The sequence below is a fragment of the Mus caroli genome, chromosome 17, assembly GCF_900094665.2.
Source record: "Mus caroli chromosome 17, CAROLI_EIJ_v1.1, whole genome shotgun sequence".
NCBI classification, from domain to species: Eukaryota; Metazoa; Chordata; class Mammalia; order Rodentia; family Muridae; genus Mus; species Mus caroli.
Genome location: NC_034586.1, coordinates 3,093,240 through 3,113,138, shown reverse-complemented (window position 1 = coordinate 3,113,138; position 19,899 = coordinate 3,093,240). Strand labels below are relative to the sequence as shown.

Sequence of the window (19,899 nt, the reverse complement as noted above, 5' to 3'; positions counted from 1 at the left end):
GGTCAGGCTTATGTTTCCATGGCATGTGAAAGTGAACTGCATCCACCACTAGACCAAAGTGCAAGACCTCCATAGTGATGTCCATGGGAGATCCTTGAAGCAGCATCTTCAGGTGCTTCATGTCAAAGTGGGAATCATGAGGACTTTCGTCAACTCGAGAAGGAACACAGAGAGCCATGTTAGTCTCAGTTCCCACTGAAGAATGGGAACAGAGCCAGGATGACCCAAGAGAAAAAGCACAAGGTGCACTCTACCCTGAGGGTTCAGAGGGGCAGGACTGGCGAGCCCTACCAGGAGAGAGCGAGTGGGGTAATAGGTGAGGGCTGCTGTACATCTGGCCCTTACCTACCTAGCTTCCTCCGTCTTTTAGGGCTGTGGCAGAGTGGAGCCTGGGAGCCATAGCTCTATGTCTGAAGGATGACTGTACCAGGTGTAGGAGCCTGCCGAGGAGAATGACCTAAGAGTAAACGGTGTTCCCCAGGTTATGACGAAGAGGAAGGAAAGCTGCAGCGGAATGAATGCCTCCCCCTTGCTGCTTGTTACTACAAACAGTCATTTCACTTCATGGCTCCGTCATTTCCCCAGAGTGCTTACCTTGTCGCCAGGTTCAAAGTTTTGACACTCCACTGGAGGCTCCCGTCCTGGACCTGTGTCCTGGCTTTCACATCCTCTGTAGTGTAGGAACACACCTCCCTGTGGAGAAAAGCAGAGCACAGGAAAACCAGAAAAGGGAAAGGAAGGGGCTGTGCACCACGCCCGCAACTGGCACTGAGGCACCAACATATTTATTAGCACCTTTCATCTTTTAGGTACTATATAGGCGCATTCATTTTTTCCCCATGATATAATTAACATTTATTAGAAAAAAAATAAGAGCATAAAATCGGGTCACGCAGTTTGGGAAAGTCGGTGTCATCCCAGGGGACATGCGTTACTAATTGGATTCTTTTTTAAAAAAGATGAAAACCCAAAAAAAGTCAAAACAATTCACTAAGTGGGCAATGAGATGACAGGGACATTTCGAGTGTTCCCAGTCATGATGGCATTTCTCAGGCGACCCTTGAAGTAACTGGAGGGTCAGAAGTTCATGTCACTAGAGGGAGGTGATTTCTTCTCAAAGGACCCAAGACCCATAATTCAAACTTGGCACACATGTAATTGATATTTTTTGATCTGCAAAATTTTATTAAGCAATAGCTGGACAAATCTTATAATTTCAAATCATCAAGAAAAAAAATGAGATTAACCCATTTCAATTTTAAAGGCAAAATAATTTGGAAAATTACATCATTTTGAATGCAAACCATTACTCCCTTCTAGAATACTTCCTGGACAATCTAGTATACAAAATACATACAAAGATAGGCAAATAAGGGAGAGCTCATTGAGATGCAATGGTGACTCGAAACAGATTTTTGTCTGGAAGGTTAAAGCAAAATGCTGACTTTTCAAAGGAAATGAAGAAACCAACACTGCAGGGACCGATGTGTATGAAACAGTGCACGCTGTTCCCAAAGTGTGGACATAACATGCTGGTGGTCTTGTTTGGTCTGTGACATATGCACCCCACATTGCACATTTATGGGGATAAAAAAGATGACAGAGAAGGAGAAAGACAGATGCCAGCAGTAGCAATAGTAGTAAACTCAGAAATTATGCCCAAATTTACAGTACTAAAATAATGCATTTATAAACAAATGCAAACAATACACCTTTGGTAAATAATACAGTGCTGTTTCCACTCAAATGTATAACCCATGCTTTTCTACAACACAAGAAAGAATATCTACAATAAACTAGATCTTAACATCCTACCCTTCCCCTTGAGATAGACTTGTAAACAGGAAATACAGATACAAAGTCACAGGAGAACTGCACAAAGCTGACGAAAATGGAAACAAAGTCAGTCACAGTCCTCCAGAGCTCATCTGCCAGAGATGAGGAGATACACAGCGGTGTAGCCTTCTGAACTGTATGTTACCAAAAACTTCCAGGAGCAAATGCCAGCTCAAACCCAGCTACTGTCGCCAACCTGTCCCCAGCTCACAGGACAGCACACCAAAGGCAGCAACCCACACCCAGTTTTACAGCGACACAGTGCCTTGTTTTACTTGAGGACGCCCCACTCCTTGGGGACTGCTTGGGGACTTCCACTACACTTGGATTTGATGCTTCCATCATTTTATTAGAATAAGCATTCTAAACACATTTAGGGGTAAACTTCTGGTTTCTTTCCAGGAGACTATAGACAGCTTACAGACTCATGAAAACTTTTTTCTACACAGGTGCCACGTTTTGAAACATACTCCCACCCTTGTGAAGGGGAAGATGGGCTGCTCAATTCTGAGCTCTTAGGCTACCAGAGCCAGAACGTAGTGTTTAAGCTTCTCCAGGCATGACTTTTCATGTAAGAGATGGACAAAAGGAGGCCAGGCACCCTAGGGGTTTGCCCAAAGTCACCCCTATCCCCGTGGCAGGACAATTGGCCCTTGAGTCCCTGACCTGCGATTACAGAATGAGTATTACACAGAAGGCATGTCTCTGGATGGAAAAAACCAACATGCAAAAGCTTTTGCTTTGTATGCTCATTAGAGCCGAGTATTTCTAGCTGTGGTGGTCCCAGCTTTTTTCAGGCTATACATTCATATGGGTATATTCACCCACAACTTTTGTTTTGATGATACTTGAGCCAAATAAATCTAACACTAGTTTTCATGTTGGTTAATATACTCTTTTCCTATGGGTCTCTAAGTAGTTGACTGTTTTTAATTTCAGTATCCAATGAGACATTGGGACATTGACAAATTGCTACTTAATAACCATGAAGTACCCAGAATTCTGTTACTTAAAAGTCTTTATTTGAGGAGAATTTAATCAAGTGATATTGACTGGAAGAAGCCATTATCTTAAATGATACGATGTCACAACTGCTGCAGCCAGCAGCTTTCTGCCCATGTGGAACCTGAGACTCACTCTCCGCCTGGGGGAGGAGGCTAGTGAGTGGCTGCTGTTCCTGCAGCTCACAGGTCAAGCAACTCAAGGCCAGAAGCCTGCATCTCCACAGACAAAAAGGATCTTGTAGGGATTTCCTCCATATTTGTTCTTATTTAGCAAAATTGTAAGTATAACTTTTGCAGTCTGGAAAAGGTGAATTTTAACTAAAAACAAACAAACAAAACCAAACCTAAAACTTGAAGATCATTTACTAAGGGACTCTTTTGAGACTCTTATCTTAGATGTCTTGCCCTTCCTTGTGTCTTATCACATTTTATTTTAAACTAACATTTTCAAAATAAGAAATACTATCTTAGGGTATGCTATCTCAAAGAAATTGCCTATTTTGCATATAATCAATACTGAGATAAAGAGTGAATTTATTTTTTTAGGGGATCAATAAGATTTTCTCCCAACTCTCAAGAAAGTTACAAAGCACCTAGCCTCCCCGCCCCCCAAAAAAACCTTCTGTCATATTCTCTTTATTTTTTGTAGCAAAATATATTGCCACCAAACAAGTTATTACAAAGGTACTATTTTTCTAAATAAATAATAAAATGGGCATAAATCACCAATACATAGTAACAAAATAGTTCCCAAGAATACTATAAAGAGCAAGATAAATAACTATCTCTTAGACAACAAAACAAAGACAACTGCATTTAAATTATTCCATAAACAGAGAGGCGACAACAGTATTGCACAGCTAACGCTAAGCACTGAGCCGCCTCATCAAGCTCCAGGGACGTACGTAAACACAGTAACTCTGAACATACTGCTCAGCTTGTTCCGGACAACTGGCCCACCTAAGAATCAGCTCTCATATTTTAAATTATAAAAGGGAAAACTCCACTATCAGCTGGGAGATGTTCTTGTCCATATTTCTTTGGAATCTAGGGAAAAATGATGAGTAATTTAATTTTTCTCAGTTAAAGGAATCAGACAGTTTCTTTCATTATTTTTTAAACCAAACACAAAGGAGGAGGAGGAAGAGGAAAAAGAGGAGGAAACTAAATATTTAAGCTGAAAAGAATTGCCTTAGCATCTTCCACTTGTCGGCTTTCAGATAAAACCCAACTCAAAAGTAAAAGCTCTTGTGCTCTGGGAATAAGCAGCACAGGTAGCAGCAACAGCGAGAACTGGGTCTTACTACCAAGGTTTGGGTAGTTTCCTGGGTGTGTGTGTTCCCACGAGAAGAAATTTTGCAAACATGCTACAGGCAGAATGAATAAAGCACAGACAGTCTTAACAAGGCTCTCCCATGGTTGTGGTCAATCTTTTAGTACAGTCTATGCACCCAAAACCAGTTCTTTTTTCCCCCTTACAGCATATTGTGGAGTTTTCCCCAAAGATGTGACTATGGCTCTATCTTTTACTATGCTGGGAAATGCACACATATTTTTGATTACACTTATAACTATTGGAAAGCATTCAAAACAACTGAATTTTAATGTGGACAAGGGAAGGGAAGGGAAGGGAAGGGAAGGGAAGGCGTAGCTGCAAATCAAGTCTCATTCATGGTTTAGAAAAGACAGAGCAATAGGATCTAAAGAGAAAGACGTCTACAGTAAAATGCTCCAGATTCAAACAAAGGGGTAAGGAGAGCCAAGGCAGGTTCTTGACAAGTGGAGGGAGGTATCTGGTGACTGAGCAGTCTAATGACTATGATGTAAACCCAGCTCTACCTCATCCTGGATCGGCCCACTGACTGAAGTCTCTTACCTTCTTTCAAAGTCAGATAGGATTAATTCTGACACAAGAAACCAGTGGGGTTTCCAACTACTATCCTTGGAAAATAACCCTTGCATGAGCCACACTACCAGCTCATCCAGCTGTCTGCATGTGAGCCTGTGTCCATGGGCAGTGTCTCTTCCCTCACACACTGCCTATCAAATCACGTTGACAATGGTGGCAGTGCCCATCTATGGTGGCTTACCTAAGCAGAGCACAGGGCATTTGCATATGCACCCTCACTCACCCAGGTACCTTTTAGTGAGCAGCGCGCACCTGGGAAGGAAACGCTGCCCTCCACAGCCCAATGCAAGCTGAGTCTTCCAGAGTTTTGGTTGTGTTTGGAAAAATTTGTTTTTCATGAGTGACTGTTGGGATAAAGGGCAGATGACATGAAGAACGAACACTGATGCTCCCTATGTTTAAAAGAAGAGCAAGGCCCAGCAACCTGTCTTCTCTGCCAAGGCCCTTAGCTGGCCATGAGAGGTAAATACAGCACACGCTGCAGCCAAGCCACACCGCCTTCAAACTCTTCACTTCTAAACACCACTCAGGCAAAAGAAAAGAGACAATAAAGGCTAACTCAACGAACGGGCCATGCCTACAGACCAGCACCCTCCTGGCCTGCTGGCTTCCTCTGTTCTTCTCAGGTAGTAGCAGCATGAGCTCTGCCTCCAAAGGCTCCTGCCAAGTCTACTCCTGCATCTGTCTCTTCATTTTAGGCGCTGAGTCACATTGGCCAGGGCAACAGCAAAAGCCTGAACAGCTGAGAAGGGGTACTGGAAGTCTAGGATGTATGCGTTGCCATCAATCCGTCCAAACTGCATCACCTTGGGGAGGATGTAGGAAGCAAACACAAGAAAGGAAAAGAAAGTGAGACAACAGCCAGTTGTGTCCACTCCGCTCCGAGGGAAGCAGAGAGTGCAGTCTAGGACAGAGTTCTAGAAACTCAAGTAACTGAATCTGATGGGCTTCTAGATCTAACTACAGACTTACGGGAAACAAGACAGAGGATCATGGCTAGTAACGTGAGGGGGAACAAGGAGCTCACGACACGGAGAGACTTTCAGAGATGTGCCAACTTTGCCAAAGGTCTCTGCCTTAGAGCAGGCTTCCCTGGTGACTTTCTAGAGTACCACAACCCCCTTCCTCTATGCTCCTCCTTGTCCTGCTGAACCTGTGGCTTTGCCACTTCATGTGGCCTCAAAACATGAGATTACTGCACCACAGCATAGGCTACAAGTACACACCCATTTCCGTGTGGTCTTTCTCTCTTCTTTTGAAAGACACACAGTAACAGTTGCTTCCATGTCTCTCACTGGTCTTGATCTCACTTAGAGTAAGGGTGGGCAGGCGTTCTGTAAGTGCCGTTAAGTTAAACATTTTTAGGCCCTGCAATTCCCATGCTCTGCAGAACCACTCAATTTCGCTCATGTCAGATGAACGGACTTATAGCATTGATTTACAACAGGAAAGGGGCTATATGGATGTATTGGCCAGTTTTCCAATTCTTGGCTTACAAACTGCCAGGCACACAGCAGGCAGCAAAAATATTTGCTGAGTTAATTAAGTAAAAATGAAATTTAAAATGGATGGGCCTCCTGTGATGCTCAGGAGGTTAAGTGAGGTGGCAGGGCTACAGAGGCCACCATGCTGTGACAAGCACTGTCTTGTCATCCGTGGTTTTCACCTGTACCAAGGAGACTTGCCTTTTATTAGAGAACTGGAGGAGGGCTTAGCAATAAACACAGAGATAAGCAAACAATAACTAGGAAATGAAAATATTGAGGGAAACTCATCGAAGGCACGGCTGTGAGTCACTCGGCGTGGAGGTCTGAAAGGTCTGCCCTCCCCTTCCCCACAGACTCACGTGACTGAATGCCTGGCCTAGGGGATGGTTACTATTAGGAGGTGTGGCCTTACTGGAGGAAGTGTGTGTCACTGTGGGGGCAGGCTTTATGGTCTCCTATGCGTGCAGTTTCTTTCTGCCTGCAGAACAAGACATGGAACTCTCCTTCTTCAGTACCACGTCTGCCTGTGTGATGGATGCCATACTTTCTGCTATAGTAATGGACTAAACCTCAGAAACTCTAAGCCAGCTTCAGTGAAATGTTTTCATTTTGTAAGAGTTGCTACAGTCATGGTGTCTCTTCACTCAGTGACATAATGCAGTCACCAGTACCTAGTGCTTAAACTGGGAAAGTACGGCTAGCTCTCGTGGGTGCTAATGAGGTAGGGGAGGCAGGGCTGACAAACATAATCTTCTTCCATAGCTGGTAATGAAAAGCTAGGAAGGAGTACTGTACATATGACAGTCAGTCTGTCCAAACTGCATTGTCTTGAGGTCAAGGTGGTGGGAAACAAAGTCATGAAATGGAAAAGGAGGAAAGAGGCAGTTAACTAAGTTTGACAACTCCTGAGGGAAGCAGACAGCATAATCCACCATGAGTTACTCAGGAGGAAGGCAACACATGATGGCTAAATTACAAGTATCAATAAATAAAAAACATGTTTTTGCAAATTTAAAGAGATACCAGAGACCAGCAAAGTCTAGGAGGCACCTGCAACTGAGAAGCAGGTGGTGAGGGAATGCGTGGGGGCTGTGCTTTCCCTTCCTAACCGTCTGCCTAACGGGTACACGTCATTGGATTTAAAGCACATGTGGAGGCCTTCTAAATGCTTGCTCCCAGAGTTCAAGGCACTGGCCCTACTTGCTCAGTGGCCACAGTACCACAGTCTCCTTACCTGTCGTCCTTCCAACTCAATCTGGAAATTCTTGGCAGACTCCTGGGTCACCCTTCCTCCGAAGTCCAGCTGGTACACCTGTGTGGCTTCGTTCCACAGTGGCTGCTTGTTGGCCATCACGTACACGAAGCCCTGGCTGCCCAGCCGCCCATCTTCCTTCTCACTGGCTTTGCGGCACTTGAATTCCTCCAGCTCGCTGGCGGTCCGCAGGCTCCTCTTGCTTTTCCACCCCTTCTTGCTGCCCTGGCTTTGGTTCATCAGCTCATCCCCGCTGATGAACAGCTCGGGCTCACTCTCTGAGCTGTCCTGGAACTCGTTTGTCTTGTTCAACTTCTTTGACTTCAGCTGGTCTTTCTGACTTTTCACTTTCTTCTTCTCTCTCCCTAGGCGGGGGCTGGAGATGAGAGAATTAAAGTCACTCAAAGTCCTAGCATCCTTTTTCACTTTGCCCTCAGTGATGGCCTGAACACTTCCTTCCTCTGCTCGGCTATCCAGGCGCTTCCGGTTCTTCTTTCCGAATTTTTCTGTTCTCTGCGGTACAGGGCTTTCTGTCAGAGAGAGGACTTCTTGGAAATTGTCTGCAGTCTCTACCATCACCTCTGTGCCCATGTGGCTCTGGAGCTCGGCAGGTGGAGGGGACACAAGAGGCTTCTCCACCACTAAGTGGGGCTTGGGGGGGAGAGTGCCCTGGGTGTTCTGCATGGGTGGGCAGGTGCTGTAGGAGTTCCAAGGGTGCAAGGCGATGGGCGGCAGCTGTACACTGGAGCAGGTGCTGCTTCCTGGGTATGTGGGGGGCAAGGTGCAGTAGGAAAGGCTGGGTGGGTATGCTGGCTGAAGTACCACAGCAGACTCCTGTTGTGCAAACTGTGCCTGGGACAGGGCATCCTTAGGGGAACATGGAGCTTGTACTCCAGGCAAAGAGGGGTTGTTATAGCTGCCTGGATATGGCATTCCCATCCCATAGCCTGTCTGGAAGGTGGCAGTAGGGCTGGACGGAGACTTGGGAGACACAAAGGGCACTCGAGCCACATCCAGGTGCTGGCCTTGCCCTAGCATGAGGGGGGACAGTTTTAAAGGGTTGGGCACTGTAGGTTGTGCTGTCCTTTCCTGGGGAACCCAAACGTCCTCGCCCAGCACGGGGTCCCACTGGTAAGGGGGAGGTCGCTTCAAGGTGACAGCAGCTTCAGGAAGTGGGGGATGTCTCAGAGGCTTCTCGAGCTGACAGTGCTGAGACAGGGCCTCATCCTCTGTGAAGGCTGAGTTGACATAGTCAGCACGATCCCGGGAGGTGTCAGGAGGGCTGAGAAGACTGTAGGAGGACTGGGAGGCCAGTGGGGAGGTGCTGAGAGCATGGGCCAGGGCTGCACCTGACTGGGAGCTGGGCCCTGCTCCACTGCACTGACTGCAGGTGTATAGGGCAGGTGGAGGCCTTGCTGGGAGCTGTGCCACTGCCCCAGCAGCACCCCCCTTAGGCTTGGCTAGGGGCTGCAGTGGGGCACGGGAGCTGTCTGCCAGCTGGGCCATCTTAAGTGCAACCTCTCGGTTGTTCCTTCGTAGGGTGGCATGGATGAGACTGTTGTCCAGCCTTTGAGCGGCACTCCGCCCCTGGGCCAGCTGGCTAGCAATTTCAGGGTAAGGAGGTGGGTCCCCTGTGGGGATGGAGTATCGAGGGACAGTTAGTCGGTTCAGAGTGGCACTGGTGCAGGGTTGGGGGACCTTCTTCTCAGTGGCTGTGAGTCTCAAGGTGGCAGAACTGCCTGGACCAGGGAGAGTGTAGGTGTTCTGGGAACAGAGCATCCGAGTCCGAGGCCGGCACACCTCTTCCACATTGCCACTGCTGTCAAAGGTGGTAATCCTCTCATAGCCTAGTGGAGGCTGGTAATGTGCTGCTGTAGGGTACAGTGAGAAGTCACCCTTCTTCAAACACACATCCACTGGGGGCTGTGGTGGTGGCAGAGGGGGTGGGGGTGCAGCCGTGGTGGGGGCAGCAGGGATAGTTCCTGGATACGGGGGTGGGGGATTCATCTTCGCCACCTGGACCTCCTGCGGGGCACTGAAAACTACCGCATCCCCCTCGGCAGCCAGCTGAGGCACTGGGCGCAGAGCCTTGGCTGACTTCTGCAGGTGCTCATGGTCCCGATCTCCATGGTCCACCCCAGACAGCTGCATAGGCGCCTGTGGTGGTGGTGGCGGTGGTGGCAAAGGCAATTGAGGAGGATTCGGAATGATGCGGCCCATTTCTACACCTCCAAAAATCACCTGTCCAGGATTGGAGTACCGACTGGAGACTGGGTACTGGGTAGCAGCATCACCTGCATGCTCTACTGACCCTACAGCTGTTGTCTGATTGGTTAAGACATCCAACTGCACATTTTGATTGGCCAGCAGGGACTGCACCAGCCCTATGCTCTGTGTGGGAGACAGAGCTTGAGCAGAGCTGTGGATTGGTGCAATAGGGATGTTCACTGTACAAGGCGGGTTGTTTTCAGGGACACCTGATGCTCCTGTAACTGTAAAACAAACAAACAAAAAAGAATTGGTTGCAAAACAGTGTCACAGAACTATGCCAGAATAAGATGCATACTGAAATATATCTGATCTTTTCCAAGCAAAATGTACCCACTAAGAGGGACACGTGTTTGCTTGGAGACAAGGCTGTTCACAAAGCTTCTCAAACCCTTCTGGAAGAACACAGTCAACTAAGGGGTGTGCAGCATGGCCTGCCTGTTGAACATGTGCTAAGGTACTGCCAAAACATCTCAACGAACGTGTTCTAACCTTCTCAATTTGGTACCTCATGCTTGCATGATAGATACCATCACACATAAATGTCTACAGAACTCTTTAGTGGTTTTGCTCATAAAATGCCTATGTAAAATAAAGTGGAAACACCAAAAATAAAAACTAAATTAGAATCCCTAGAAATGGGCATATTGCTGAATGCCCTTTGCCTATTTACTGCTTTTTAATATTTCAAACAGCATTTAAAGTACAACCAAGCAATAAAAGCATGTGGATATCCATTTACTATTCAATGGTCATGTCATGAACCAGGAACGTCAGCCCTGACTTGCAGGCAGGTGCTCAGAGCCACAGTTGGCAGTGCCCCTGTTGGCAGTGGCGCTGACTCTAGCTCTGCTCCCTTAGCCTACTAAGTGGCTGTGTCTCTTCCTCAGAGCACACTGTCACAGGCCCAGAGGCTTAAAACTTGGGTGTTAAATGCTGCATAGCAACAAATAATTGAGCAACGAACAGGATCTAACAGGCTTATTTTATAGGTTGACTGACTTCACCCAAACAGCAGGATGCGGCCAACCCAAGTCAAGCCTTGGGCCTGTTAACCATGTGTTTGCTGGGATCTCCCTGAGAGAGACAGTTCATCCTCTGGCTTAGGAGTCTGGCCCCACCTCAGGCTTCCTGTCTTTGGCATGCTGATCTCTCTAAGAGATACTCTTTGGGGTCCAGGGAATAACGACTTTAGGTATCTCCCTCACCATCCCTGACTGTGAGCCCCAAGACAGTGTACTTCAGCCTCTCAACAGAGAACTACACACACACACACACACACAGCCAGTCACTGCAGCAATTCAACTGTGGAGAAGGAAAAAACTCTAATCACTGCATCTGGGACAGCAAAGAGATTGTCAAGGGAAAGTATGAGCCACATCCAAACCAGAGTCTGAAACAGCAGAGCGTGTGTCAAGCTACACACCCAAGTTCATTCACCAAATGGCAGGTGCTGGTGCAGAAGTAGAGTCTGGGTCTACAAAACTTGTACTTAAAAAGCAAGAATGTTTCTCAAGCCCCCTTCAGTACCCGAGAATAGTAAGGTACAGCTTATTGGAAGCTGATCTGGGAATAAAAGAAGACTATTTAAGAATCCCTACTACAGCAAAGACACCTCAAGGCCAGCAGACGTTTGACAGTTTGTAAAGTTAAATTTAAAAGCCGGGTGCTAAATAAAGAGCATCTCTAAGTCAAGCCAGGACGCAGTACAGACTTGGTGAAGGGTGTTCAAATGCAAAGGCTCTGAGTCGTGGAGCTGGGGTCTGGGAGCACGACAGACCCCTAGAGAGGTGGTCCAGAGCAGAGGTACAGAGGGCAGGTGCTAGATGAGGCAGGGCTTAGCTTGATTTTACACAGCCCGCCTACATTAGGTTCCTGATTTGAGCTCCTGCCCTGACTTCCCTTCTATAAGCTGTGAGGTGAAATACACCCTTTCCTCCCCAAGCTGCTTTTGGTCACGATGTTTAAATAAGCAATGGAAAGCAAAGAAAGGCAACACCTGATGTGAGAAATGCTCTGTGAACTGTCACTTGTCACTAGCATCCAAACCACCCATGCTCTGGGAGCTTCCTTCCTGCCAAAAAGCACCCATGGCGGTTTTCCTCCTAGGATACACTATGCCTCTTAAGCTTAGCGAGTAAGGTGGGCCTTTTCAAATCTCATTCGCAACTGTACTTAATGACTGAGCACTCTGTCCCCTGGCATGGTCCACTGAGAGAGGAGCCGTGACAGACTCACCTGGTAAGTCATCCTCATCTTCACTGAAAACGTTTGGGTTGAAGACAGGCAGGTTAATATAGTCCATGGAAATCTTCCTAACTTCCGGGAGATAAATGGTCATCTGCCGAGGCTGGAGATGCAGCAGGCTGGTTTTATAGATAACTGGTGAGAGGAAGGGGGACACAGTTAGCTGAGGCATACCTTTAGTGTCTGCTGATGAACACAATGTGGGATAGGAAAATTCTTAGTCTGTCTACAGAACCACAAATTTTAAATGCCAAAAACATGCCTTGGACTCATCCTTCCTAACAACAAGCAGACGCAGGGGAAAAGTCTATAAAAGCTTCATTTGTAACCAGAGTGGACTGGAAGCCTGGGGAGCTGCCACTGCTGCTCAGGGTGAAGGCTTATCTTACTGCGTCTCGCTGCAGTGCTCTGTTGGAGGGACTTACAGCACTCCTACGGTCTGTTCAAAGCTGAAGGTTAACTTAGTAACACAGTTATGAGGAAGTCTAAGTTGGAATTAAAACAGTTAGAAAAGATAGGATTAATTATAAAAGTATGAATATAAGTTTCACAAGTAGTTAAAAGCAAGATTAGGTTTCTGTCAACTCTCTTTTGTGTTTAAATGTTTATTATTATTAACTTAATCGTGTGTGTGTGTGTGTGTGTGTGTGTGTGTGTGCCATGACACACGTGTGGAGGCTAGTTCTATCATACAAGATTAAACTTCAGTTGTCTGGCCTTTGTGAACATGCCTTTACCCACTGGGCAAGCTCAGTGGCCCATCTTCTATGTTTAATACTCTTCCCTGGAAAACGATATACAGAGGCACGCTAACAGCATTCTCAGTAAGAAAAGCCACATCCTATGTCTAGCACTGGCTCTGGGCCTGACAAACCAGTCAGTCTTTTAAAGGCCGTGCCCTTGCAGGGGCCTCAGTCTGAAGCTGGTGCTCGAGGTGGCTTTCCTACCCACAATCTCAGTTTACCTACAAAACACAATCTGAATTTTGGTGGAAAAGTTCTATGTTGTTCTGAGTTAGTACAAAGGTATTGTCCAGAGCAATAAAGAACATGTTCTTTTACACTGAGGAATGGTTACAACCATCGTTTGCCTCTGGGGGACAAAAGCAGGTTGACAGTAGAAAGGTAAATCAGAGCTCTTCCCTCTCTCCCATCCTCTCTCCATGTTGTTCTTTCTCTGCCCCATCTCTCCATTTCTTTCTTCCCTCTTCTCACTGTCTCTCTTCCCTTCACGTGACCAAATACATGAGCAGGCTCTGACACAGCCAGTGAGTTTCTGGGATCATTAGCAAATAGATCAAGTTCATGTGGATGTCACATGTCACATGCCTTGGAGGCGTGTGGCTTCCTGCCCTCTATCAGCAGAGTGTGGAGATAAGTTAAACTGAGGGTGGGATGGCTACATGGTGAGACCTTATCTGAGGAGGAGGGGGAGGAAAGTGGAGGGGGCGGTGCCAAGAGGAGGAGGAGAGGTAAGTAACACACTAGCTGCCAGGAGGAGAGAGGCTGCCAATGATGAAGCCAGTCCCACGTGCTGTCTGCCCTCTCCCCTCAGTAAGTCTTTATACTGAGCTTACTCCCCCACCTCTCGCCCAGATGCTAGTCTGTTCTGAGGGAAACCAATTATTAAATGTAAGGAATAAGAGGGAACACTCACTTTCCAGGTCCATTAGAGCATCCTACATTGTATTTGGGATTAATAAGGAGGTAACATGAATAGTCACTTCCTAATCCAAAACCTGCTTTGTCTATTATAGTCAAGGGGGGAATTCTTTAGGCTTGGTCCCAACAGTTCATGGAGCAACTGCTCTTTGGTTAGGAGAGCAGCGATCCCGTGCTGTGCCTCAGGAAGCCTCTGTCCTCACAGGCTGTGACTCACACTACAGCAGCAGAGGCTCCCATTTTCGTTCCCCTAACTGGCTTAATCAACTTTCACCCCAATCTTGATTTCAGAAAGGCTGACTTCTCAGAGGCTCACTAAGGTGGAGGTGATGGTGACAGTGAACAAGTTAGTAGGGCACAGGTGAGCGACTCGACAGTTGTGGTCATCAGAGCTTCCAGAGCACTGAAGTATCCTAAGAAATTCCCTTTGGAGAAAAGAGCTGTGCTACGGTAGGAAGTGAGGAATGAAAAGGAAGGAGCCATTGTTCATGCAGTAAAGCCACACTGACCACACAAAAACTCACACTGGCCCTGTCACGTCATTTCTTTATCACATTATACACAGCAAGCCTTACTTTTTTGTGAGGCCAAGAACTAAATCCAATTCAATTTTACATTCTACTTTGGCTTCACTTTTATTTGAAGTGAAAACGTCATACTGAAAGCTTTAAACTTGCTGCTGTTTTAGGTGCACCCTACAAGTGCACACAGAGCAGATGGCTTTTGAGCTGGGCTGAGGTAATGGTGCCAGAGGTCGAACCTCAAGCCTCGGGCCTGCTGCACTCCATCCTCAATGCATTTTTAGAATTTGGTTTGCAAGAATAATTCATTTTTTAATTTTTATTTTTTTGACAGATGAGCCTTTTAATAGGAAAAATAATAAAAAAACGACTCCCTCGTCCCCCCAAAAATCAAAAGCCACACATGCAACAGCAGCAACACACATTTCTTCAATCCAGACAGCTCTGAGTTTCAGTTCTTCGCCTTGGGAGGGGGCCTGTACACACCACACACCCACAACCACAGCGCAGTCTGGTTCACAAGGCTCTAGCGTCAGCTGCTCCTGTGGCTTCATGGTCTCTGGCTGCATCTTCTTCACTTCAGATGCAAACACAGCCTCTGCTGAGGCTGTGGGGTCAATGCAGTTGGCCTTAATGGAAATCACAAAGTGTCCTCCATTCTGCAGGAAGGTGTGGGCATTCAGGGCCACACTCTGGGTTTGGTCTGGCTGGGCCACATCAGCAAGGATGACATCCACTGTTGTGATAAGCATTCGGTATTTGTGTAGGTGCCGAGCATCTTCACGTTGATGAGGCCCCAGCCAGAGCGGTGGAGAACTCAGCTGCATCGACCAGACCAGACCATCCCAGCCGACAATATCAGAGATGTGGGAGAAGGTGGTGCCTGAAGCTGCTCCAAGGTCTCTAGAGCACCTTGCCCCCCACCCCCACCCCCGCCTGATGTGGATCTGGTCTACATCGCCCAGGATTCGTCATCTCCTTCTGAAATAGACTTTTCTCTTCATACACAGATTCTCCAGGGACGAGATTCTTTGTGACAAGGGCAACTTCCTTTCCGAGACAGATAAAAAGACACCTTCATGCCGATGCGGCTCCACCATCACATTCTTTCCTGACTGGTTTCCTCTCTTGTCTCCCCGGCCACCACCTTGACCCCGGTTGCCCCCAGATTGGAAGGCTCCACCTTGGCCACGTCCACCTCCTCGTCCCCTGAGGCCACCACCCCTTCCGCCTCCACTTCCACCACCAAAGCCTCCTTGGCCTCCTCCTCTACCGCCTCTGTCACCAAAGCCACCTCTGCCATCAAAGCCGCCACCACCGGGGCTGAAACTTGGTTTCATTACTGTGTTCTGGTCTCGAAACTCAGGCATTCCTGACTCCATGAGTCTCAGGCTTTAAGAATAATTTATTTTATAAGTCTGCATAGGATACAACTTCTATAAACATAATTCTTGAAAAACAATTTAAATTTAGCTGTAGAGAGCACACACTAGGTCAAGGGCCAAGGTCTGCCTGGCCTCACAGAGAGAAACAAGTGAGATTAGCAAGGACTGGGGAGTGGGGTGGAGGTTGGCAATTCCTCTAGGCTCTGCTCAATGACTACCTAGCAACAGCTTGCATCTCTGTCAGTCCAGTGCCAGCCAACCTAGTGTATAGCAGCAAGCAGCACTGCAGGCTACCCCAGCTCTCTAGCATTCTAGTGCTCTCCTACACTAGACCTCCTGCACTCCGTCTCCTGCACTTCATTTCCTGCTTTCTCTCTTTCTCCCCTCTTCCTCCCCTTCTCCTATTCTCTCGCTGCCTCTACTCATTTTCCAGGCCCCCTTCCCTTCCCTCAATAAAATTCCTTTGTATTAGGCCTGTCGCATGGTGGGAATTCTTCAGGGGAACCCCTTGACTGGGCCACTGAGGTGCCCCCTCCTAAACTACAATGGGGGTGGGAGGGAGTGCAGCTCAGCTATGCATGGAAGACCCAGCAAGCAGGAGGAGGCTTCTATGGGAAGGTCTGTGACTAAGTCCACTTCTTCCCTGCCCCTGAGGTAAGGTAGCAAGTACGCCTCACGGGGATAGGGATGCAAATAAAAACCAAAGCCTGGCATGGCCTCAGCTTCCATTCCCCTCACACAAGTGCCCTCTGTATCTTAAATCTGTCACAGGCAGATGCTTACTAGATACGGAAAAGCAAGAAGTAAATTCTTAAGAAAAGGAGCCAGCTGCCTTCTTGGCCTTTAACTTCTCTTTAGAAGTTTCTTGTGACATAAGGACCCAGGCACTGAAGCCTAGACCTGCTCACCACAGCCAAACGCCTACCAGTCCTGCAAAGTCTTCTACTGGAGATTTTGGCTACTAACACAGAGCTTATCAAAGAAAAACAACATGAAAGCCCCAGGAACAAGAGCCAGTGAGCGACAGATCTGTTTCTCTAACATCGAGTGGCTGGAGTCAAGGAGACAGACAGGAGTCCGGTGCTGTCTTAAGAACTCATTTTCTAACTTAAATTGCCACAGGTTGAAATGGGAACTTTTATTGATTTCCAATGGGACGGTGAGAAAATAGAGCGAGTCTTTACCTGCACCGAGGTTGGTTGGTAGGAATGCAGCCAAGCCCACAATCTTAAACTTGGTTCCCCAGATATTGGACGTGACCTGAGCAAGATAGTTGTGCTGTGGGGGAGGGGGAAAGAAAAAGACAAAGAACCTTAGTCTATTTCATACAATTGAATGAACTAATATGTAAAATGCTTAAGACACTGCCAGCAACATTTACTCTCCACCTGATGCCATTTTACAGATCAAGGGTTAGTTAACCAGAGTGTGATGGCTGCCATTTCCCAGTGGTGGACACTGAGCTGGGAGTGCTGGCTCTTGAGTGTCCACATGTGTTCAGTTTTAAAAGGGCATTAGCAGCTTGAGAGATGGCTCAGCAGCTAAGAGCACGTGCTGCTCTCATGGAGGCCAGGAGTTCCATTCCCAGCACCCACATCAGGTGGCTCACAACCATCTGTAACTCCAATTCCAGGGGATCTGGCCTCAGTGGGTACATCTATGCACCTGGTGTACATAAACACACACAAGCACACATACATGCATAAATTAAAACATCTTTTAAAGGGTTATTAAAGGGTTGTGGAATGTGGCTCAGTGTGCAGAATGCCCACCCAGCATGCATGAAGCCCTTGGGTTGACCTCTACCATTGCACAACTCAACCTGTCGAGATAAGCCTGAAACCCCAGACTTGGGAGGTTATGCTGGGAGGGTCAGAAGATCAAGGTCATCCTTGGCTACACAGCAAACTTGAGGCCACCCAGGGTAGAGGAGACCCTGTCTCTATAATAAAATTGAAAAGACTATCAAAGCTCAGACTAGTGGTGTATGTCTGTAGCTTCAACCAGTGAGGACAATGAAGAAGTACTTGAGCCTAGGAGAAGGGGGCATGGCCTCATTGTTACAATCAGGAAAACAGGAAGCAGGTGTGGCAGGCTGTGCTCTCAGCAACTGGGAAGCTGAGGCAGGGGTATACTCAGGTCCAGACCAGTCTGGGCTACCAGAAATATCTGAAACTAATTAACTAATTAATAAAATAACAAAGAAATGACATTATGTGAAATAAAGACAGAACTTGAACTAAACTAACTAAACAAACAAAATGGGCCACCAAAATGATTGGGACACAATTTTTGTTCATTTCTCCTTTTTCTCATGGATAAATTCTGCAGATTTCAGCTGAACTGAATTCATTATGTCCCTGAACCTCCCAATTACCCTACTGTTTCATGTGTCGATGAAAAGCATCTTACAAAGTCAGTGCTATGCTCAGGGTGGGCGTGAGTAAAATATAGCTCCTGGAGGAACTCAGGACCTAATGATGCACAATAAGGCTTTTGCTGGTTTGTATACAATGAGGTGTTTGATAAACACCAGCAGGGCGTTAGACTTGTGTTAGCTGTCCAGGGCAGGAAGCCTTCACAGAGAAGGCCCACACTGGAACAGTTAGGGCTGAGAGTGAGGGCAAAACCAGGGAGGTTCTAGAGAGGTGACTGTGGCAGAACACAGGCATAGAGAAGGCAGGCAAGGCCAGACTGTGGGGGCTATGGCCAGTGTCCCCTTCCTGGAACTGAGGAGTCACTGCAGGAACAGGAGGCAGACATGAAGAAGGGAATACAACTCACTCAGAGCTCTCCTGGAGGAAGACTCCAGCAACAGAGAGGTATGTGGAACACAGCCACACGGTGTGCATGCATGCAGGTATGGCAATCAACAAGACGGGCAAGTTGGGAAGGATGGCGGTATTTCCAGGTAGCCTGCTGGCTGGACCGTGTGCAGGCTCTGTTGTCAGTTATATGAGCCTACCTGAGTGATGTCTTCAAAAGGAAACTCTCTCCGTGTCAGGCTGGGCGAGCCCATGGAGGGCTTGCGCATGGGCAATCGGGGAGACCGAGAAATCTCTTGAGCAGCCCGTGGAAGCTTAGGTGACTTTCGGGCCTCAATGCTGATCCTGTGGGAACAAGGTAGGAGGGGTCAGACATGCACAGAAGGATGCTTCTGGATCTACAGCCCCGCTCCCTCTGACACTCAGCTGTAGAATGTTGGCTCTCTATGGGCAGGGCACTAATTTCACAAAGCTCTCTCTTGCTTTTGATTTAGAAACAAGGGGAAAGAACTAAAAACTAAGTAATAAATGCAGAATTAAAAACTGGAGATGACACCTGGTGACTCACCTGTAAGAGCTAGAGAATGCACAATCACCACCTACTGACTTACAGTGTATTTAGAAAGGCACATATGCCTTGTGCCACAAGTCTGCGGAATCGGCCTAGGGAGATGGCAGGAGGGAAGACTTTCTCATCCTAACGACACTGCGATTTACAAAGCTTCTTCTATGTCAGTTTGGATTTCAGCAGATTATTGAGCACCACCACCTATCATAGTTAGGTCAAATCACTGAATCTAAAGCGTTCCTGCTGCTTCTGATTCCATGTTCTATCTCTGCTCCTTTTTTTTTTTTTTTTACAATGTAAATATACAGGTGTTTAACACTAGTCTACTCAAAAGACGGTGCTATGCGAACAGCTACGGTACGGTTCGTAACGTCCTATGAAAAGTGCATACTGCAGCAGATATATACTGTTTACAAAATTGGTAAGAAACTCCAGGCTCCAGGAAAATGGAAAGACGGAGGACTGAGCTGTGCACAGACTGTTGGCTTAGCTGCTGTGTAAGTGTTCCAGGTAGAGAGAACAAGGAAGGGGGCACCATTCACAAGAATGGCAGGACCTTCAGAGGGTATTTATAGATAAAATGTGTGGCAAATGATCTGCTTAGGTAGTGGAAAACACTAGAGAATGACACAAGTTCTCAATTTTATGAACAGTTTAAACAAACTTTAGATGAAAACAAAGCAAACCCAATGTATTACATTCCTGGAACAGTTGGTTAGTAAAAATAATTGTTTACCCTTCATGTCATATACAAACACTGGTTTGGCTATAAAGTAGATCCAAGATTGAATGTAAAAAATAAAAATTTAAAGATGCAGGAAGGACTCTCATGGTCTTAGAACAGACAGAGATTTCCTAAGTGCAATACAAGAGGGACTGATTATACATGGACCTCTCTTATTGGACTATCTAGCAAAATGTCTATGTGAGATGGAGTCCTCTCTGTTACAAGTCCTTAAAAAAATCCAGTTAAAAAAAAAAAAAAAAAAAAAAAAA

At 46.8% G+C, this 19,899-nt stretch overlaps 1 protein-coding gene and 1 pseudogene across 5 annotated transcripts in view; both read right to left on the bottom strand.

The window, feature by feature from the left end:
* Positions 1–1,155: 1,155 nt before the first annotated feature.
* The window catches only part of Tulp4 (TUB like protein 4), a 139,642-nt gene continuing 120,898 nt past the window's right edge, over positions 1,156–19,899 (bottom strand). For all 5 annotated transcript variants that reach the window (XM_029471020.1, XM_021185717.2, XM_029471019.1 and 2 more), the window contains 5 exons: positions 18,536–18,680; positions 16,755–16,848; positions 11,995–12,138; positions 7,471–9,980; positions 1,156–5,555 (listed from right to left, as the gene is read on the bottom strand). In XM_029471020.1, the coding sequence (XP_029326880.1) occupies positions 5,439–5,555; positions 7,471–9,980; positions 11,995–12,138; positions 16,755–16,848; positions 18,536–18,680 (3,010 nt within the window). In that variant the 3' untranslated portion in view covers positions 1,156–5,438. The remainder of the gene's footprint in view (positions 5,556–7,470; positions 9,981–11,994; positions 12,139–16,754; positions 16,849–18,535; positions 18,681–19,899) is intronic.
* On the bottom strand, positions 14,577–15,569 carry LOC110312158 (annotated as a pseudogene).